Source organism: Falco rusticolus, chromosome 4 (genome assembly GCF_015220075.1).
Source record: "Falco rusticolus isolate bFalRus1 chromosome 4, bFalRus1.pri, whole genome shotgun sequence".
In the NCBI taxonomy this organism is placed as follows: domain Eukaryota; kingdom Metazoa; phylum Chordata; class Aves; order Falconiformes; family Falconidae; genus Falco; species Falco rusticolus.
This window is the reverse complement of record NC_051190.1, coordinates 19,658,856-19,681,980: the sequence shown is the minus strand read 5'-3', so window position 1 is coordinate 19,681,980 and position 23,125 is coordinate 19,658,856. Positions and strand designations below refer to the sequence as shown.

The window sequence follows — 23,125 nt, the reverse complement described above, 5'->3', positions numbered from 1 at the left end:
AAAGAAACCACCATGAGAGGGAGTACAGGTTCTACTTGAAGATCTTTTATGAATGGAAGTGCAAAAGGGCAGGAGATGGGTCCAGGCTGTTGGACTTGGAATCTGATCATCAGTAGGATGAGTTCCCTGTGGTTTTCCATTGGTTTTGTGCCTTATTCAATCAAAGGGGATGGTGCAGCTAATCTCAGTTACAGATTGAGGAATTTTTACAAGCTGAATGCAATTTGACTGCATTATCTGCTTTAATATATATTCCAGTATGCACGCTTAGTAAATCAAAGTGACATAGAAAAGGCACATTAAAGAAAGATGGACTGTGCTAGGTGAAGGACCTTCTTTACTACTTGAGAATTTTTATGTTATTTTCACTAGAACTGGGTAGAGTTCTGACTGCGTTAAGCCAAGGTGTGCTATATGGCTAGAAGGGTAAGTAGGCTGTTGTTGGTACTAGAGTGTGCTTGTAGTAAAAAGCCTTTGAACACTAGTGCTTAGCTATAAAAAGCCAAAGTGTACTTGAGCACAGAAGCTTTAGGGGCACAAAAGTTACATGTGTTGCAGTATATTTCGGGGTGTTTTATGAAGTGATGTGCAGTGATTCTTTGAGCCTGTGTGTGCATGTATCCTGCTGCAGGTAGGTGTAAACTCAAACCATTTCATTATAAAAATCAGATACAAATTTCCCCTGTGCACTTTTGAACCTGTTTAAGGGCATATAGGAGGGGTTGAAACCTTCATGCAGTTTCTTTTCATTGCTTATGGAAAAAAGGCATAAAACAGTACCCAGATTTTGTACTCTTCCTGAGTTAGAAATTCATGTCTTGTGCTAAGGAAAGCATCAGAAATAAGGTCATTTCCATAATCTTCCATGATGAGAACTTCCAAGTATACAGCTTGTAAAGAGACTTCAAATATTGGGGTGTCTAAAATGTGTACAGCTAGTGGTAGGTGGACTGCCATGACCAGTTTGCAGAAACACTTGTCTGTCCTGTTTGAAGAAAAGTGATATTCTTGATCAAACCTGTGCTGTCCAAAGCTGTTACACAAGAACATAGAAACAGACGGAATGGAAGTTGCAAGATGTCCAACATGCAGCAGCTCGTACTGGAGAAGTCTGCTACCCTCAAACATGACATGGTGTATCCTTTTAGAGGGTTGTTTATGGAAGGTAGATGACTGGTAAGACAAGAAGGTAGGAATAGTAATGTTAAAGCTGATGGTACATTACAGTACAGGCTACCACAGTATTGGAGTGTCAGCACTAGAATTTGACACCTGGTACCTTTAGAGTCCCTGTATTTTGTGCTCTGTTACTGCTCTTGTTAGGGAAGTTCCCACCTACATGGTGTCTGTGGAATCAGGAATGTCACTGGGAACTGACTCCTCAAGTTACCATGTGGGAAGGAGAGTATTTCACTGTGTATTGTCTCTTCTTGCCCTTTGTGGGGTTTTTTGTTTATTTTCTTCGTAGGCTGGTCAATCACCAGGCAGCTAAGATGATTGCTTTTGCAGTATGGCTGAGGAACAGAAGAAATACTAGAGAGCAGGTTTCACTGTCATGTTTGTATCAAAATACCATTTTTGGAGTGGTCTTTTTCTAAAGCTGAAAGGCCCAGTTTTTGTTCACACTTAAAATATCTAATGGAAGTCAAGTAATACTCCATGAAGCCTAACTAATTACACAGACTTTCCCATGAGGGAATAAAGCTTTTGGAAAGCTCGGTTGCTGCTGCTGAAGTTTACATTAGAGTCTTGCTTCTGCAGATTCCAGACAAAAGGTTTTGTATTTTGTAACAATCACATTCAACTTAATTAAAAATTCATTTTTATTCTACTTCAAATTACTCTCTGCTGGCTGATGTCCTCCTTTATCTGGTGTTGCCAATTCCTTAATTTACAGGGACAGAATGACACATTTAAAAACTTAGTATTGTAGCAGGATATTTTAGTTAACATTTAAAAAGGGGGGTGGGGTGGTGGGGGGCGGACAGGCAGGGGGATCAGTTCTGCTCAGTTACTTTAATTCCACAGCCATCTCGAAGGAAAGACTTGGCTTGATGGACCATAAGCCAAGGCTCTGCTTTCACTGGAAGGCCAGACTATCTGATTATCAGAGGCCCTTCCTGACCTATACTTTCTGTAATTTTCTGAGTCTGACCACTGAGTCAGGGATCTATCTAGATAGCATGGTTTATCTAAGTTCTAAAACACGTAGAATTGTAAGTGTCATAGTAGTCTTGAGATAGAGATCTTACACTGGCTTGATTTAAGTGATATGGTCAGCAGCATAAAATATCAGTAAGACCATAACAAAACACTCTTTAGCTGTCAGACCTCACTCTCCCCTTTAGAGGTTAAGCTGTACTTCATTGACTGAAGGCAATTTGAAATAAGCATTTTAACGTGATTAACAAGTAAGGGTAGCCTTTGTAGTCTCATCTATCGGTAATTTTGTATGTGGTTAGTTTCTCTGGTTCCTTTAGACATATGTTAATACACAGTTATACTGTGGCTAGAAGAAACATGATTTTGGCGCTAACAAATATAGAAAACATTTTAAAATCAAACTTCAGGAAAAATTGCGAAGTTAATACTTGATAAGTAGCAGATATTGCATTGCATTAGGTTAATTGTTGTACAGATTTTTAGATGGAACACTGGTAACGCAATGGTGCAAAAGTGTACTGGCAATATAACAGAAAATGTAATTACAATTTCACTTGTTTTGTTAATCTTATACTATGTACTTTTGAATTGGAAAAACAAAGTAGGTGGTGGTTTTGACACGTTAATAATGAGTTTCAGGCCTGGATCATTTATTAATCAAGAACTTTAAGGAATGCGTAGATTTTTATTTGTAAAATTGAAGTATTCTCTCCAGAGGGAGAAATTTTATTTAGAACACCTGGTACTTTGCGGTGAGTTAATGAACATCTTGTAACACTTAGCTTTGCGAACTATCTGGTCTGTCTTGTTTGCTGTTGTCTAGTAGACTTGCAGTTTCTGTGTTTATGGTCCAGTTGTATGTGTTATGATGCTTCAGAAAGTTTGAATTTTAGCAGAAGAAAACTATCTCTTAGATTTCATGAACTTCATCAAGTGTTTCTTTGCTTGCTGCTTAGAAGTATGGCTCACATTTACATATTCCTCTGGAATGTGGATTTTAGAGAATCTAACAAATACTTGCTAGTAAAACTATAAAGTGAATTTTTTGTTCTGTGTTGGACTGCATCTTCTCTCTGAAGAAAGTCATTTAATTTTGATCAGCTATGAGGCAGAAGCAAACTTCAGGTTGTGGTTGCTGATTAAGAAGAGTGCATTCTCAGAGGTGGGCCCAGTACTGAATATACTGAGTTTCTGAAGGAGGGCAGTTGCATTCTTGATGCATGTGCATCTTGACTGCGAACTGTAGCAAGCACATTGAGGTAGGCTTAGAAATACAAGAGTGCTGGCATAACTATTTAACAGGTATTCTGTCTGTGATAGTCTCATGTGCTTTGAAGGAATTATTTTGCCTCTTTTTAATAAATCTTTATTACTGTAATCATCAGAAGTGATCTTAACATTTATAAATGTGATCTGCTGTAGTGGTCTTCGCTAACAAACTTTTGGCTGTTTGCTGTTCAGAATTGCTTTTCCATCTTTAGCTTTAGTTTCAGCTCTACTCTTTTGTGCTGCTCTTCAGGGTGAAGCTGCTATTTGTGTATTACTTTATAATAAATTGTATTGTACTCCAGGAGAGGGTTTTCTAGTAGAAGCTAGCTGAAATTGGAAATGCCTTTTTTATTTCCAGTTGGACCGTCTAACTGTAAACACCCTGTTGTGATACCTCATTAAACCCACCCTACTGTAGCAACTTACAAAGTGGTTTTATGTTTTTCAGAAGCTGTTTCTTTCAAATGTGCTACAAGGTTGCATGTATGGGTTTCTGGTTAATTTTAATATTAATGATAGAGGTGACTCGCTGAAGAATCAATGCAATTTAAGAGCTTCGTAAAGAAATTTGCTGTATACTGTAGATACATCATCTGTATTTGTGATTTAAGGGGTGATGCTAAACTGCATTGTATTAACAGAAAACCAGAGTTAAGCTGCCTTGGTCTGGCTAAATTGTCACTTTGTTATGAGATCATAGCAAGTGGAAGACACTTGCTTTCTCCAGAGGTTAAAAAAGCAGGAGTTTCTTTTTGTGAGAGCTTGTAAATAAAGGGAGACTTGCTTGACTTCAGAGCAATATTCAGGGATCTGTGTCGGGGAGCTACAAAGGCTGACTCTACAGCTGCCTGTCGGACAGCAAGGACTCTTTGGGTACTCAGGGGTTATGAACATAGTAACGCTTAACCAGTATCACATCCTCATCTTAGTGTTAACTGTTTTACATTTTAAAGTTTGTTAATCTTGCCTACAGCTTTTCTCTGCCCCCAGGTAAGTATGCCAGAACATAGTGACTCGAAAATGGGGTGATAAAAGAATAACTGATGAGAGATTCTGCTATTTGTAGCATTTTGGGTTTTGTTCCCCCTCCCCTTCCCCTACAAAAAAATAATTGAAAATCAATGAGTTAAGGGGTACATCGTGTATCTACCCTGGCACTTAGGGTTTATTTTGAAAGAGTAACAAGAGTGCTGCATTAGGCTTGTTCCTGTCCTCAGAGAAATCTCTTTCAATGAGTGGTATTTTAAACTTGGTTCCAGTGTAATTGGTGCTTGAACAAATCATGGGGTTGGACTTCCTCAGCGTAGCAAAGCATTAGCTGTCAAGCTAGTAGTATTTCCTTCTGTGGTGTGACCAAAATGTGCGTGCTACATCTATCCTATTCAGTAAACTGGAGCCTGTTGACATGAAATGCCTGTGCTCTGGGCAGCCTGGATGAAAGTCTCTTAGCTCTGGTTTCTGGCTGTTTTAATTGTACTAAATAGCCAACTAGAAGCCATCTCTGAACAAGTTCAAAAGTAAATCAAGAAGCCATCTTCTTAATCTCTACTGTTACTTCAAGGCAATTCTGCCATGCTTTCTGAAATGTTTTAAGTGCCCTTCAGAAGGATTACTATTCAATATTCAGTCTTAGCTATCCATGTCTGTATCACTGTTTCTTTGAGAAATACTTTGATGGATTGTCACAGTATGCCTGCAGTGTTGTTGTCTTCATTATGCATCCCAAAGAGAAAGTACTGGGTAAGAAGATTCTTGGGGTTGGCTCAGTGTAACCATTCTTAACTAAATGAGGTACACTGAAGATATAAAGAGCGAAATATGACAGGCACTGATGGTAGATACCATAGCTCTTTGGAAGGAGATGCAGTTTTCATACCAGCGTTGGTGGGGTAAGGTTTTGATGTTTGATCTTCCTCAAACACTGGAAGGCTGTTATCAGACAGCACAAGAAAAGCTCCTAAATCACACCTAGGTCATGAGTTGAAACTGGTGAAGCTTGGAAATACAGAACTGTATCTTTTTTTTTTTCCTTCCCTATTTCTTTAGTTCTTACCCTTTTCTACAATGAGAAAATATGTTTTTGTTATCCTGTTTTTAGTTTTGTCTCATACAATGTGGACTTAAACTTCAGTTTACTCAGATCCTGATTGTGCATTTATCTTTAAGATACTCGGGCATCCACAGAAATCCTTGGCACGTTCAGAGCAGTTCAGAATTGCTCGTATGTACGTGTAGTACACTGCACGGCTGGAACTTGAATTTGAAATCAAGAGTTTAATAAGAGTTTAAATCATTCTTACTTTCATTTTTGACTTTAACTAGGCTTTTTCTTGAGTGAGTGATACATGATTAGTTACATGCTTCGTTTTAAAGCGACTATTGCAGTAGTATTGCCACCTATTAAAATGAATGTGCCAGCTTTAAGTTTGTTATCAATTATTCTTTTACTTTTTATAGTTGTCTTCTCTGAGGAAGAGAGAGAGCAGCTGAGAAGATTCACAAATAAATCTTATCTTCTGGATAAAAGAAGTCGTTACCTTGTATATCTTGGTTTAATCGATATCCTTCTGGCGTATTGCTATGAAGTCTATGTCAATGAAGGAGAAAAGAATGTAAGTTTAAAAAAAAGCTGTATGTTTTAGGGACCTAGTGTTGGACCCTGTACTGTCATTTAGCAAACTTACCTTTTAAAATGAACTTGCTTCTGTGCATTAAAAATACATAATTGAGTCATTTAAAATTAAAGGCTTTATATGTCTAGATTGAGCTGTTAGGATGCATGTGGGAATTAATAAGACTTCTAAGTATTGCTGCTCTTCTGGAGCAGCTTTTTAGCTGTAGGTGAGAAGTGGAGTTGCAAGAGACTCCAGACAATTCTGTTTGTTTGTGATTTGTTCTGTGTTGTGATGTGTCTTGATTCTTGTAAATGCAGAATTCACAAATAATTATTATTTTATGTTGATGGAACTGTACAAAACCACCATGTTTGACTATGATAATACCACTACTTTTTTGGATTCTGAGAAAGCATGGGAAATAATTTAGTCTGTAGGACTGAAACTGTAGTGTTTTATATAGGCTACCATTACATGCTTTTTAAAAAACTGATTTTTGGGGGTTTTGTTGTGGATTTGGGTTTTTGGGTGTTTTTCTTGGGTTTTAGGGTGGTTTTAAGCTTATGCACTGAGTATGGAAGGTGTATTCTGAAGCATGCTAGAACCTAAAGTGAGGCATTTAAAATTTTAACAAGTAATACATATGTAAAACCAAAAAAAATCCTAATGCAGAGGTTTCTCTAGTAGTCAGTCACTGAATGGAAGTAGGAAGGCAAGTGTCAGTTTTCAAGATTCTGGTGTTTGTCCATGTCTTACACAAGCAGCAGCTACCTTGATTTTGTGTTCTGTATCCTAGTTTTTTCACAGGATATAAAGAATTAAGAAAATAGCAGAAGTTTAGAATGGATGCCATGTTGTTCTGTGGTTAGGTTGCTGTTTTGAAATAGACATGCTTCCCAGATACAGCTCTGTGCCTAGCATCTCCTTGGCTGGTGTTAACCAATTAGATGTTCTCTCAAGGCTTTTAATCAAACTATTGGATCACATAATTGAAACCATTCTGACCATAGACTAAAATGAGGGCATGGGTTTTAGAATGGTAGGCAGAAATTTCGAGACCCACTTATTTGACAGAATAATCTAGGATGGTTGTTGTATCATGAGTTAGTGTTGCACAAAATCGCAAATAGGTGATGAACACAGTTGTACAGTTTGTTACTGATATTCACAATAACCAGATGGTACATGTGGAAAACACACTAGGTTTTTTCTCCTTTTTAATAGAAAAACCAAGATTTTCAGGCCATGCAGATCTTTACGAGAGCCAGGATTATATATCAAGGCTTCCTGGCTTTTAACCCTAATCACCTCACTAGACCACACTACCACACAAATAGTCTGAATCTGTCACATGTTAAAAACAATGATATTTCACATGTACCGCTGGCTTTAGGACCCTCTCTGAAAGCCAAAAGTCTTGAGCCATTTTCACAAAACAAAGCATTTTAGCTTGAGCTTTGTTGATTCAAGTTTCTGTTGCTTGGTGAAAAGGGACAGAATTCCACTAAGATACTGGTTTTCTGTGATTGCTGTTGTATTTTGAAGCCTCTGTGCATGGGCTACATAATCCCAATATGGAAAACAATTCAGTTATTTAACATCTGCATTGCAATATAATTTTTAATCCTGTCCTGTGCCCATTTCTATGCACGTAATATAATTACTGCTTCATATTCACAAAGGTTCTTAAATTACTGCCAGAATGTTATCTTAAATAGTTTGCTGGCAGTCTTGAATGTTGAATTACATAATACTTGTTTTACGGTCTTCTCTTAAAACCAGGTTGAATCAGCTTGGAATGTCAGGAAGCTGAGTGCAACACTGTGCTGGCTGGAGGTAAGTTAAAACTTAAGTTTTGCATCATGTGTTTGCTGTATTATTTGGTTTTGGTGTTGTGCGTTGCTTTTGTGGAAAGCTTGCGCTTCAGAAGATACATTAAGTGCATGTCCTCTGTTTAATAGTTATAAGAAATTGATTGTGACTTCTGGGCTCCCAGCTACTAGTAGCTTCAAGAGGCTGGAGTATGACCTTTTATCTGTCTGGGTGCCAGGCCTTCTAGCTCATTCTGGAAAAGCTGAGGATAGGCACTATGAAAAAAGCTGCTTGTCTACACATTGTTCCTAGCTCTCCTGGGTTTGATTCTCAAGTCAATGACGTTTATTTAGGAAGTAACTGTAATTGTTCCTTACATCTATCCACAGTGTGTGTGTGCAGCTCCATGCTTAGGGCAAGAAAATACAGCCTTCTGGCTCCTTGATCAGAAGTCATAGATACCTTCCCATTTAACTGGCTGAAGTATATCAAAATAAGAAGAGCATAAAAAGTAGGGAATGTAATTTCTTAGTCTTCTTGTGTCCTTTAAGTCCTGCCTTGGATATATATTAACTTAAGAAGATGGAAGCTTATTGCTCACTTCTGGGGGTTTTGATTGCTGAGCCTTTCTTCAGCCTTCGTAGTTCATGAATGCACTTCTAGCTTGCTCTTTTTCTAGGCTGCAAATCAAGTGGCTTCTGGCTTCTCCTCCATTCTGCTGTGTGGCTTCAGAATGCATTGGAGAGTGGAACTGGGAAGCCCAGAAGTAAATGCAAACCCAATGATAGGAAAAGCTCTTAGAACTCAATCAAAAGGTGGTTTGGTTTTGTGTGGCGTTGTCTGTCCCCATATCCCCCCTCGATCATGGAAAAGTCGAATTCCATGTTCTTGTAGCAAAAAGACCTCAGTTAGGTAGTTGTAGAACTGTTGTCTCATTAAGGCTGTAATGTGTTGTGTGACATTTCAGACATAGGCTGAATACTTTTGTTTCAGGCTTTATGGAGGGTTAGAGTACATGTGTTGCTTTGCCCACTCGCTGCTTTTCAGTGTTACTGCCACATCCCTATTTGTTTAGTTGCTGCTAGCCCTTTGAAACCAACATAGATAGAGGAAGGAAACTTAACTTCTATTCTTTCCACTTCCAGACGGTTTACTGAAAGCACACAGGCCTGTGTATGTAATTCAGTTGCTACAGAGCTTCAAGTGGGAAGGGACTTAATCTGGCCTGTAATCCATGATTTCTTATGATTGCAGTAAGCTAGAAAGGACTATTTGTCCTCATTCCCAAAATTACTGAGCCAAGTCTCTGTTTACAGGATCGAAAATGATATTTGACGGGATTTTTGGGTTCAGTCCTTCAAAGATTTCTAGTAGTGGTGAATCTTCTGTTCAGTAAGAACTTATGTTATGACAACTGGTTTTCTAGACCTGTCAGTTTTGTGTCCAATTGAATGTTCTGCAGTAGCAAGTTACAAAGGAGTGAAGTTACAATTCAGTGATTGCCTTGTCTCAAATTTTTTTCAGATCCATGTCCTAACGTAGTGAAGGGGTTTTCTGTGTGTGCTTATCCTATAATATAGCAGATCCTGGTGCAGCCTGTGCCAACAGTATATTTCACACCCAGAAAATTCAGTCTCCTGGCACCAAGCTGTTAATAACTATATCTGTTCTACAAACCATGTAGAGGCGGGTGTTTTCATCAATCTGTAAACAAAATCGCCTCAGCTATGGTTTGTTTGAACTGACTGCCATTTTGCTGTGCATGACATGTACACACCTTAGACTCTAAATATTAAATAACAAAACATAAATTATTTAAATGCTTAATGTCGATCCATTAAAATGAAAAATAGGTTGAGGTAGTCACATAATGCAAAAAAGTGCTGGCTGTCAGCAAAGCATTTTTATTAATTTTAATAAATTGAGAGTTCAAGATGGAATAGGTATTTCTTTTTGGATTCATAAATGGAATTTTTTGTCTTGAAAAGTGAAAGCTGGAAAGGAAATCACTGTCGTAAAGTCTTTAATAAGTCATTAATGCCTCTGGCCTAAGTAAATTAGAGGTCTTTCTCACTTGTAAAGGAGGTCGATGACCTGCTTTCCCTAGGCAGATATATTTATCCCTGTCTTGAATATCTAACTTTCATGAAAGGCAGTCATGGATCATTTTTAGAGATCTTCTATGTACACATGTATTTTGTTAATATGTGGTTTTACATTTTCTTTATTCTTAAAAGGCTTTTGATAGCTTCCCCTTAATATATGTAACTATGTGGGACAGATGTAACTTACTGCTTTAATCTAAAGGATGGCAAAGCCTTGAGTTATTTTATTCTAATGTTCTCTATGTTCTTTAGTTTTAATTCAAAACCAATAAAATGTATAGGACTTCTGTTATCCTGCCATGTAAACTATTATATGATTTTTTTCATAAAAGGAAAACAAAAAATAATTCCTAGTATCCAAAATCATACAGACTAATTCAGATTTTTCACTGGTATGCACAGAGTTTCACTAGTGTTCATGATGTCCTGGTATCTTTTGGAAGAAGAGTGCTGTGCTATCCCCTATACAGACATTTTGGATTAGTGACACGTGCCTTCAATGATACAGTCATGATACTGCAACTAGGTAAGTTTTTTTGGGATAGGAAGTAATGCCTATATAGCCACATTGTCTGTGTGTCTGTGTGTTTTTTTTTTTTTTATAAATTTTGAATCCTTTAGCCAGTTTCACCAAAACTTGATAGATCTGAAAATGGGGCTGGGGAGAGACAAGAACAAAATTAGTCTCCTTAGCAGGAAAAAGCCCCTGAAGCAACTCATTTATTAGGCAACAGTTGTGGTGTAAATTCAGCTGTATTATTCACAACAGAAAATCTACTCAGAAGAAATGTTTTGAATGACTCATTCTTAGAAAAGTCTTTGATCAGATCTTGTTTCTGGATAAATCAGGATAGTCCAGCCACGATGTGTAAAGCTTTAGGGAAAAAGTCTTTAAAGTATTTTTCTCTATACTGTTGTTAAACTGTAAAGAGATTTTTCTGTTGGACAAGAACATTTTAATGAGGCTTATGTTAAAGTAGGTTATATACTATGATTTTTTCAGACCCTATTCTTAAGGTGTCTTAAGTTTTTATTTCAAAGCAGAGTTTCTTATTGTATAAGAACAGTCCTGTTGTTTTCTGTTACTCTTTGTGTTCTTTAACAACCTGACTGAAACCCTGTGAAAAAAAGATCATGGAAGTTGTCAAAAATCCTTCCAATTTGTCTGTACCTAAGGGAAGTTTTTAAAGCATCGTTGTCTGCAGTTGTTCCAACGGTTTAAGTTCTGCTCATCATGGTTTTGAAGTTGCAAATCTGGACAGCCTTCATGCATGTTCTACTGTTTGGAAGAATTACTGTTTTAATTCAGCCCTTGTCAGTGATGTTAGGATTTTGACAGAAAGGAAATGTATCCTAATGTTGAAGTCCTGTTCTCCTTGACAGTTTTATTTTCTAGGATTAGATATTTTTTTTTGTTGGTTTTCGGCTTTGTAACTGAGCCAGTCCATTAATTTTGTTTTCTTGTTCAAAATAACTATTTGATATCTAGCCATTTTAATTTGTAAACTGTCTCATTGTATGTGCCAGTTTGGTATTGCCATACAGAATCACAAATTTGAGGACAAGGAGGGTTTTGTGTTTCATAGTCAGTGTTACAGTTCTCCATAGGATTAAGGCAAAATGGTTGAGATGACTCTTCGGTAAGTCCAGTGGTAGTCTGGGAAGAACAGAAATTCTGAATTTGTGTCAGCTTTAAAACTTGTTTTGCATCATTGTTCTTTTAGTACTTCCTATATAATTTTTCTCTCTTGGGAGCAGAGGCCGAAATCTCTGACTCGTGTATGTTATCTTAGTTCTCTGCTTGCTATTAGGAAGTAAGGTAGTCCTAAATAACAGCCAAGTAAGGCTGTTCATAAAAAACCAAGCAGTGAATATCATTAAAACTATTTTGTCAAAAAATAAATGACAATTTAAAAAATACTTTCTTTTAAAACTGAAGAAAAAACGGACTACGCACTACATACTTGCAGCTTTTTTGTTTCATTTTCAGGCGTGGAGCTGTCATTATCTTAATGCTTGTGCATTATTCTTTCAGCAGTGACATTCTTATTATTATAGTTTGGTAAGGGAAGTGACATCTACAATAACTGTGTGCCAGATTTCTTGCTCCATCCTCCTGTGTTGGTAAGAGGCAACAGCAGCCACATGTCCCTCTGGTTCTAGAACACAATGGCCCCAGTAGGGCTTACCATTGTGGTCTCCCTACGTTACCCACGATGGTCTTGCTTCAACAGCAAAGTCCCTGTCATCTCTGGAGGAGTAGTTTGGGTATGTTAACTCATTCTCTACTGGACCAGGAGACATGCTAGGCTTGTATTTTCTGACCTCAGTGCTTTGCATAAAAATTACTGCCATAAGCTTTAAAATAAATTCAACTTAATTTAGTTGATAACTTCTGTGGCTGCTTCTAAACCATTCTAGCTAAGAAATGCAGCAGGCCTGGCTTCATTCTGTGCATGTCTGTGCTGTGCTGGTTGCCTGGGAAACGGTGCAGTATGGGGTGACTGGCTGCGTCCACAGAGCTGGCCGTGGATCAGCAAGATGCTGAAAAAGCACAAGCAAGCCTCAAGAAAAGAGAATGTGTGCCCATTTCAACTGGTAGTGGAGAAGACAACACTATCCTGAGTATGAGCTGTGACATTCTCCAAGTGCTGCCTGGGAAGCAGACACAAGTGCGCTGCTTCCTTCATGTGGTTATAAATCTGTTGGGAGGGACTTCGCAAGTTAGTAGTTTGGTGATAAAAGTAACTGTGATTAACTTCTGAAAGTTCTGGGGTTTGTGTATCAAACTAGTATTTACTATTATGGTGCATGTATAGTGTGAAAAATTTTAAGCTTTTTAAGTAGCCGACTACCAAAGAACTAAGATACAGAGTGGATGTATCGGCTGTTTATAATCAGAAGTGGGTGGGGGGAAGTGTGTGTGTATATATAGTCTTAAAAGAAGTAATTTTTAGATTTCTTACATAATCTTTGTACTGCCAAGGCACACCTGTTCAGTCAAAATGTTTCCTCCTTCAAACTTCAATGGAAGTTGAGCCATGCTTTTGAGGAATTTTTTTTTACAGAATACTTAGCAAACTATTCAATGTGCAAAGCTAGCAGTTATAGATAGCATTAAATACTGTTACCCTCTTTGTTTTCTGGAAATGATGCCTCACCAATTTGGCACTGTATTGTGATATGTGTGATGAACATAGGTAAAAATGACTGAAGTAACATACAATAATTCAATTAAGTAGTAACACAACTTCCTTTTCAGGTAGACGCAACAGGAATGGTGTTTAACTTAAGGGATCAGTTTGAGTTGACCTTATCCTGACTTGAGGTTTCTTTCAGGATGCTGGTAGAGGAAGCTGGGACATAGTATAATACAAAGTTTTGATAATAATAATAAGCTAAGTAAATTATTTAAAAATAGAAAAGAATTCTGATGGGACTGAGATGTTATGCCTCAGGTTGTGTGACTTGACTTCTAAAATACTAGTGTTATGTTGGTGGATCATTTCCAAGGTAGAGGATAGTGCATTCTTAAGCTATTAAGGATCCTTGCATGTGATTTAAACACTTTTTATTTTGAATTAAGATTTCCTGCCAAAGCATTAATTGTAAAACAGATGCATTAAGCTGATTAATGTTGAGGTCCTCGGCAGATATTTTTTTTCTGATGCTGTTTTAGTGATCTATAATACTTAACTATGCTGAATTGTGAACTATTTTATCTGCTGTATTTATCTGTTCTTGGATAGGATTAAAAAAGGGAATAAAATGCGTTGGTGCATCCAGCTACAATGCTATCTCCAACATAATGTGTATACTGCATGTGACAGTTGACTAACAAATATCTGAGGTGTGTTTATGTGAAAACGTGTAGCCCTTTTTCTTTTCAGTAGACCGTAATATGCCAGTGGTGTGGGCTGGTTCTGTCAGTATTTACTCAAAACTGTTTTACCTTTGCGTAATACTGATATGAAAGTTACTGTCTATGAGCTAATAATAAAGAGAATTTATTTGTGCTCTTTGCTGCAACATAAAACATACTTTGCTTCTTTCCATACAGAAGTTAACAGTAACAGATTTAGGATTATATTACCCATTAAAACCAGATAGTACTGTTGCCTAGCTGTGTAAGTTGTTACCAGGGTGTTTTCATTTAAAAGTCCGCAAGAGCTCTTTTCTTGTTTTTAAGAATGCTACTTTTTTCTTTTTATTTTTTTTTAATGGGACAGTAAAGTTCAGTTTGTCTTTTTAGTTGAATGTTCCTCCTTCTTGAAAACGTGGAAGAACGTGCTGAAGTCTGCAGGAAAAATAACTTCATGTGAAATAAAATGATCGGACTGTTAATTTCCTTTGCTTCCAAATACTCAGTACGAAAGCTGGTAGAATTTCATGATGGTGTATCAGTAGGTTCTTCTATCAAATGGCAGATCCAGAACTGGGGTCAAATTACATGTTTGTTTGAACTAATCTGTAGGAGGAGGACTGGCTGTGTGAAACTGGAATTGAAGTTGCAGGCTCTTCTCTACCAGCTGTCATAGCAATGAACTCCAGAAGAATCCAATGTTCTGTGGACATACGTATTACTCTTCTGTGATATTTGCCTTCTTTGCTTGGTTTCTCTGCTGCTTTTCCTCTGAAGTTACAACTCATCCTCTCCCCAACAGCAGTGTAATCATTTTTTAATGGCAGGAAAAGAAATTCACATTTTTCTCAGAAAAACAATGGGTTAGTACATAGGCTTGATAACCAACTAGAAATCCATATATACTGCAAAATGGGATATTATCCTCCTTTACCTCTAACACAGATCTTCAAGCCAAAAAAATAGAGGATGTTGGAGTCTGTTTTAAGTCATATACTTTTAAGTTCCACATCTTTAAAATTTAATGGCTTAGAAGATTATCAAACAGTTTTGATTCTATTACAGAAGTTGGAATCTTTAAATATAACTAGTGGGGTTTTTTTGAGTAATCAGGAAATAGTATCTGTATGTAAAAAGCAGTGTGTTTATTGATCGGTGTAGTGCAGACCTGTAACTTTACACAGAAGATAATGCAAAAATGGGTTTAAAAATACATCATTAATTTGCCTGATATTATCAAAGTTTTTTGTACCAGCTCTTGAACACTTACTGCTGTTTTTCTAAATAGACAGTTTTTCTTCTTCACCCTTGAACTTAAAAGTGCTTGCCTCTTTAAGCTATGTAAAGAAAATGAAATCAGTTGCCCTTGGCATGTCTTCATCTTCTATTCCATGGCTTTCTTAACTCCAGTATACAGTGAATTTCAAAAAATGATCATTCTAGGGCTACAAAAGAAGGAAGACTTTTAAAACTAGTACGTTTTAGGTTTGCTTTGATAGACAACATTTCAGTGAGTTGGACTGACATAGCTGCCAAAAAAGCCTCTAGCCGGTTCATCTTTTGGCTTCATCAGTTCTCTGATCTAGTACACTGTATGGTTTCGCAGATACTTGCACTGGCACATCACAAAGAGCTGTGGGAAAGAGGGAGGCTAAGGAGTGTAACAAAGAGAGAGTACTTAAGCCAGTGTAAGTAATAACTGAATACATAACTACAGGCTGAAAGTTAAGACCAGATGTCTACTGAAGACTGGAGTAGATATCCAAAGACAGAACCTGTGGTGTGGAATTTCACAGAAATAGGCCAAGAATCATCTGTGTAGTATGGAATATCCTACATTAAGGCTTAAATACTGTTTGCTTTTAAGCTGTTATTTTTTGTTCCTGTAGTAAGATGTTAAATGCAGTTTCACATAAGGACTTCTTGTTTATAAGGTGCATGTATGAGACGCATTTTCTGAAAGCAAAAGTTTAGTAATTTGCAATGCTCCATGTGTTTGTAGGTAGGGTTCCCTGTTTAATTAAAGCCTGGTTAGATTTGCAACCTCTGATTAGAAGCCCATTAAGCTACCATAATCCAAAACTTTATGAAGAAAGACTACTTTTTATTGAGAATTGGTATTATAGTTGCTAATTTACATTGTTACTTGGCAGATGAGTAACAGTGGTTAATGTTATAAATGGTTTGGGTTGGCAGCTTGACAGCTAGAATCTTAAAATTTTGCTCTTTTTAATTCTACATACAACTTTTTTTTAAAAGAGCCCATTTATTTTTAGTCAAAATAGTTAAGTTTGACAAGCTTGGCTTGGCACGCATTGATCGTGATGCAGTCTAAAAGTTCATCAGTTATATTTGGGATTCTATATTTTATTTCCTGACCTTTTTCAGTTGATCTTTTCCAAACCAATGGGATTGTCACTTCTGTTTCTATTGCATTTTACTCTCCAGGTCCTTCCTTATTTCCACCTTCCACATCCTTTAACTCTCATTCTCTGTCAACATTTTTTCAGCAAGGTATTACTTAAAAACAAACAAATTTCGTGCTTGAACAGCAGGGGGAGTTCGGATCTCTCTCTTTTTTGTGCGTGTGCTTGTTTTTAAATCTTTAAAATGTAATTTCATCCATGTTCAGGTTTCATAGCCTAGGAGGAGCCAGCCTCTTGGGAGAGGGTTATTAGATTCCATTTGCAGTAGTGGCTGTTTTTATTTGAGCATTGGGGGTTTTGGTGTGGTGTCCCCCCCAACACTGAATAGGAATATTTATTTTTTAGTGTTCTAGCACTTAACTCTTTAGCAATTTTCATCAGAAAACTGAGGGAGGGTATTCCAGCTAGTTGGTGGGGTTACATTAATCAGCCTTCCTCTTAGAAACTATGGCTGCATGTGAAGAAAATCAAGCTGACTACAGAAAGTTTTCTGGTTGTGGTATGAAAAAACATTCAGGTTCTTAATCTTTACTGCCTTTATCAACTGTGTGTCAAAGGGCATCTTTTTGAGCCTCAAGTGATTTTTTTTTTTTTTTTTTTTTTTCTTTCTTGGGGCTCGGTTTGCCAAATGGTTCCGTAACTAACAGAAGCAGGAAAAGTTCCGCTTAATTTAAGGCAATGGTTAGATGTTAGGTAATGGTATTACTTATACTGGCTTACACAATGGCTGTGGCTCCTGCCTGCTTGACCCTGCTGTGGGCTGTGTGTTCCCAGCCTTATTATTTTCCAACACAGGTATTTCTGTAGGCATACAGGGAAATAGGATTTCTTCAGAGAAATGATAGGGCATAACTTTCGGTTATTTGCGAGATAATTTTTAGCTTGCTGCTTTATTTGGTGCACTACATAACTCTGCTAAAGTTTGGGCTAGCACAGCTCTGGGAAGTGCAGAAGCTGGGGGAGGGGGCTGCTTCAGCTGTACAGAATTACATGCATGAGTTACTATGCCTTGAGGCTTCAGTCTTGCAGAGAGGTTCCTACTGAATTCAGAGGCTCCACATCCATATAGATGCAGATACTGAAGGGCATAGTCATATTACTGCTGTTCTGAGACTGTGAATCAACTTGAAGTTACAAGATGGTTGTAGATAGCTGATTATTAAAGCTTGAAAGGTGAGAAGATGAAGATTATCTGTTACAATTTCTAGTGTATTACAAAACTAAATATTTGTTTCCAGGAAAAGCTGCTGTTTTGAAGTGTCTGTTGGATGTTCACCAGATTTTTAAGGAGAATGACCCTGCCTACCTCCTTAATGATCTCTTCATTACAGATTATTGCATCTGGATTCAAAAAGTCAAGTAAGTTCTTAAGTAGTTATTGATGTGGGTAATGTTTTTAGTGTACTTCATCTACAAACAAGTATTGGTAAAATCAAAAGAAATGGTATTTCCTATAAATGGAAATGTGATCAGTCTCTTCCGTTTATTAACCTTGCTTATCCAGCTATTTTTACTATGTAAGCGAAGACATTCGGTGCATTTTTTAATGCAGTGACATCATTGGAGAAGGGAGAGAGGAATTGCATTTTAAAGAAAAATGTGAATTTTCAGTAATATACACTTTTTGTGTGCGTGGGAAACAGGTTCTGGGGGATTTTCATTATGATTTTTCTTAGGAAGAAAATGTTTATATAGCACTTGTGTAACAATAGGAAAAAGGTTGGAAACAACTCCTAGTTCAGGACTGAGTTTATAACTTCAGATAGAATTGACAACTTCAAATCTGGTCAGATGCACATGCAAACCATGTACATTTGTGTGAAATGGTTGATGTAGGAACTGTAGCAGTTGTACCAGTTGATGATTAACACCAGAGTAAGTGTCACAAATTTCTGTGTGCTGTGTACTCTTGCCCCTGTAGGCGCTTGCCAGCTCACTCTGCTTGGCAATACACTCTGGCCTCTACTTCACTTGAAACAGTGACTCTGCCACTTCCAGGCAAAGTTCTTGCCCTTCAGTGCTTTTGTGTCTCATTTTTGTTCTTTGAATGGCATCAGCATGGCTTGACTTACTTTCAGAGTCTTGGGAGCTTCGTAACCAGACTGGTTAGAAGTATCAGCATGCTTAAATGCAGGGCTCATCAAACTTTTTAAACAGGGGGCCGGCATGCAGATGAAGTGGCAGGCAGTCATCTGGGCCTGCTTGGTTCTGCCCCCCCAACCCCTGGTGGGGGGTGGGCAGGGGGGGTTCTGTAAATACAGGGGGCCGGATTGAGGACCCTGGGGGGCCCTATCTGGCCCGTGGGCTGTAGTTTGAGGACCCCTGCTTCAATGCTTTAAAAACAGAAGTATTGGTAGGAAAACAGTTAGGAATGGATTAAATGAATGAAGCAAGCTGCATGTTCAAAGCTTACTGAGCTTTGTATTGTGGTGTCAGATTTACTCTTTCATACAGCTTTTGTGTTTTTCTTCCCTTGCTTTTTATGTTTTCACAGCCTTCTCTGAAGGCCCACAAAAGTATGTGAATGAGTTGAAAGTAATATTTCTCTGAAAAGGAAGGCATTACTCATATAAACAAATATGACAACAGCATTTTTTGTGTTAATACAGCAACATACATATAAAAGAGTGGTTAAAAATAGTCTTTGCGTTCCAGCTCACAATTTAACAAGAGACTGTGGGACAAAACAATAACCTCTTAAGCGCACAACACGCAAGAAGCAGTGAGGCGATATAGAAGGAACTGGGTAATAATCATAATCAGAAAGGGGAATACGAGGGAGAGTTGAGCCAGCTTGCGTAGGCCGTTATGTTTAGGTGTGATCTTACCCCAGTATTTGGCGAATTAAAGGCCTTCAGTTCAGAGCTGCAGCATTCATATGTGGTGTACGTATTGCTGATTCTTACTTTTTTCTGTATGCATTGAGTGACTCTGTAACAATGCCCAAAATATTATAAAGCAACTAGAGATGTTTCCTAAAATTTTGATTCATCAGTCCTGATTAGCTACAGGAACATCCAGTTCATTTTACACTGTCTTTTTGAGGAGGCCTTTTTTGACTGCACCTGAACTAAAATAAAAGTATGGGGGAATTCATGTTGAGGTTTAAGTTCAGTTGAAAAGGTGCAGTAAATGAAGGAGAAAGTTATTTTGTGCATCTGTCACAAATAAATGAGTCATAAGACAGTAATATTACTGCTGCCCGTATCAATGAATATAATGTCTAGCAAGTCAATCATAAAAACCAAGGCTTTCTTTAAATAGAGCAGAGGAAAATGTATGGTAGGTATAAGCGACTGATATATTAACACATTTACTCCTAGACGCATACATTATGTACCAGTTAAGCAGAACTGACAGCTTCTGGAAAGAGGGCAATTAAGCTATCTTATTGGCATAATGACATGGCACAATAGTTGTCTGTCATTAGGAGAACAGGAGAAAGAGGAACTGCAGAAACTAGTCCTATTTCTAGGGTCTGAATTGGGCAAGCATTTAAGTGTATGCTTAAGTCATTCCAGTTTAGCAGCGAAGCATGTGCTTGAAGTTAAGCATGTGCGAAGCGAACAGGAACACTTCTCATTTTTCCCCTCTGTGGAAGGGAACCGCTAAGTTCACTTGTCATTCAGAAAATACCTTAACGTACAGAAATGAGTGGCGACTTATCTGTTAAAAGACAAGGGTTTGCAGCTTCCCAGGGGTGAGCAAAGCATTTGGAGAGGAGGGTAGTACAACTTCCTTTGCAGGGGAAGAAGGTTATGACATCCCTCTGGTAATTGGCTTTGTGGTGAAAGAGTTTTGGGAGGGGGAAGTATTCATAAGTATTTTTGTGGTGGTCTTTCAGTGAAGTTATTTGCATGTCTGATCAGTCTGGATGCTTTCTCTGTTTTGTTTTGTATCTATTCTTTGCTGTGTGCAAGCTTCATTAACTTCCTTTGTCTCCGTGTTCTCCTGTCTTTTCATAGCTGTAGTCCCAGGGTGCTCTCAAAATCTGTGGAGGGTTTTTTTCTTCCCTTCTTTTGCTGGTATGTAACAGAGCCTTAGTGGAGGTTGGGGCCCTGTTGTTTAAACAGTTGAAACAGGCTGTTGTTTCTTTTTAGTGAAGAATCTGGGCACTTCAAAAACAGCTGGAAGCAAGCTTTTTAGCTCACCTGTACTGACAGAGAAAAGTCTGGGAGCTATAGGTTTAGAAAAAAAGCTTGGCACAGGCAAAAATGTAATAGCTGTATTAAGTGGTAGCAAGCATACAGTCCTATTCTAGGTTAAGCCTCCAGGAGAGGAACACCACTGGTAGGTACTACCTTTTAAATGTACAGTGAGGAAGCAAAAACCTTATAGCCAACAGTGCGTTAATAGCTGATCCCAGATTTGGTTTGAGATCCTAGTTTGGCTGTGGCTAAATTAGATGAATAAGCAAATGTGTCACTGGGCTGGCAAAAGATGATTTATTTTAAGCACAATGTATCTGGAATTGGAAGCAATTAAGCTGCTGAATAAAACACATGCAGGTGGCTAATGGTCCATTGGGTATGGTGAGTACAAGCTAGTTCTAATTCTAAGGTATTTTTAATTTTTTTTTCCAGAAAAAGGATTTCATTCAGGTGCCTATTAGTAAGATAAAAGTAGATCCCTAGAAGTCTTAAGACTATGCAAGACACAAGTGTAGCTAAAGTTTTGTCTTCCTGTTTGCAGTCTTAAAGCTAACTTTACCGGCTTTATAGCTATCTAGTATCTCTCTTTGAGCTGTTTGTGAAGTTGTTATTATTAATTTGATCTATTGTATAAAGTGGTATGTAAATCCTTTTAACTCTTCATGAGGTTTTGAAGAAAGGGAGCACATTGATTGGGAGAACTTCAAGAAAAGAGGGGAAAAGTAAATGTTAACCTGGGTAACAAAAGCTAGACAAAGACCTATGGAGGCAGCTTGTAGTAAATCTCGGCAGGTGGTGTCAATATTTATGTTGAAAAGCCAGATGCAGCCAGATGGAAAATTGCCTCTTTAACCCCTGAGGTCATAATGACATGTCATCACTTCATTTGATCCCCCTGCTAAGTGAGCTTATCATCCACCCTGCTGTCACTTCTGTTATTGCTTTCATTTCCATAATAAAATTAAATTTAATTTGTCTGGTTTGCATGCTTTTTTCTTTAGGTCAGAGCTTTTACAAACCACTATGCTACATATGGCAGCCTCTCCAAGGTGAAGTTATAGCTGAATCTGTATTCTAAGTCTAAGCTTTACTCCCATCTTTCATGCCTGCCTTTGAGCAGAAGGAAATGAGGGAGAGGAGAAGGAGCTTTGGGGAAACCACTGATTGTTTGGTTGCTACAATATGAGCTACTGAAACCAGGGGAATATAGGTGTGGGTTTGTTGCAGGAGAGCCTTTTCCCTTCTGCTGGAGGGATTTACGTGTCTGTGACCCCATAGGAGTTGTGTCCTTTACAGAAGTTGGAGTAGTTCTCCCCACTGACTCTTGCTGTGCTGAGGTTCTTTTGTGTAGCCTGATGTCTTTCTTCAGTGTTTTGTATTCCCCTTTGTGCCAGTCTCTATTCATGTTGCTTTTTATTGTCTGCTGTTGTACATATGTGCCTTCTGGTAGCTCGGCTGCATGATGCCTGCTGGCCATAACATGAGTGGCTAGGTGGAAGGCTGAACTGCTTCCTACGAGTCCTTAGCTGCCTGCCTGGACAAGTGCATACTGTTCTGTATGCTTGCATAAGGGAACAATTGAGCCCGTATGGATTTAAAGTGTTTTTAATTAACATTTAAATACATGTTTAGTTTTAAACATGTACCACTTTAGTATCAGTTAATGTGTATTCTCTGTGTTCCTGAATTGGAGGTGAAGCTGTTAGTATTCCTGGCAGTTTTCCAGGGATTAGTACACTTAGTTATGTACTGTTGCGTGGTTGTATACTTCTCAAAGTTTTGTGGGTGTGAGGAATACAGGAGAATAAGCTAGGGATCAAGCAAATACAAATATAATTTTTACTATATTTTTCATTATTACTATTTTACTTTTTAAAAATTTTCAACTTACTGTTTCAGCTTTTATTCAGGATCTGTTCTACTACAAAAAATTACAAAATCATTGTGTTGTGTATTGTAGTAGCTTCAACTGGTGCGGTAAAGGAGGTCTGTATGTTGAGAGATGAGCTGTTAAATTGCCTCAGTGTGTCCTGTGGAACCAGAACTGCAACTTGGTTTGTTACGTTGGTATATAGGCCACTTTAATGTATGTGTGCTCTGTAGTTGTACCTTCATGTGTATGTGCTCTGCAATGTAAGGCAAATGTAATCTTACTAGTTTTGGTGACTGTAGGTGTAATGTGTCAGTTCAAGCATGGGCTATTTGCTTTAAAGTAAAAACCAGGATTCCTGGTGGCACTTATACAGTCTCTGTAGAAGCTGCTATCTTTATTGGAACTAAAGAAATTAAAGCTAAGTCAGATATTCCTTAGTATGTTATATTTGCTTCTCTTCATTTGCAGGTAAGACATACCCTAAAAGATAGGCTAGCTTCATAGGTCGGTCTGTCTTTTCATCTCTTTCTTATAATCGAAACCTCATCCTTGTTACAACATAATTAGCTAGTCTGAAGCCAGCAGGGAGTTGCTGCTTTATGTGTAGGGTGTGAAGTTCTCTAAATAAATGTAGGATTAATTACATTCACAGCATGTCATTGAGGTGATGAGATTGACTGTGATTGTTCAGTCCCCCTTTTCTTCTCCCTGGGTTTTCTGAATTACTGTTTTAATCAATATAGTGTAATGTGGGTCTGAAATGTTAAGGACTCAGTTGCAGAGGCATTATGGAGCCCAAATCTTTCAGACCAAAAATAAGATCTGTGAGGTTTGGGATTTTTGCTGTCT

The 23,125-nt window shown here is 37.9% G+C and overlaps 1 protein-coding gene across 2 annotated transcripts in view; it reads left to right on the top strand.

The window, feature by feature from the left end:
• The window catches only part of SHQ1 (SHQ1, H/ACA ribonucleoprotein assembly factor), a 51,488-nt gene that overhangs the window by 11,324 nt on the left and 17,039 nt on the right, over positions 1-23,125 (top strand). For both annotated transcript variants that reach the window (XM_037385435.1, XM_037385436.1), the window contains exons 8-11: positions 5,890-6,044; positions 7,830-7,883; positions 10,367-10,490; positions 17,491-17,611. In XM_037385435.1, coding sequence (XP_037241332.1) covers positions 5,890-6,044; positions 7,830-7,883; positions 10,367-10,490; positions 17,491-17,611 — 454 coding nt within the window. The remainder of the gene's footprint in view (positions 1-5,889; positions 6,045-7,829; positions 7,884-10,366; positions 10,491-17,490; positions 17,612-23,125) is intronic.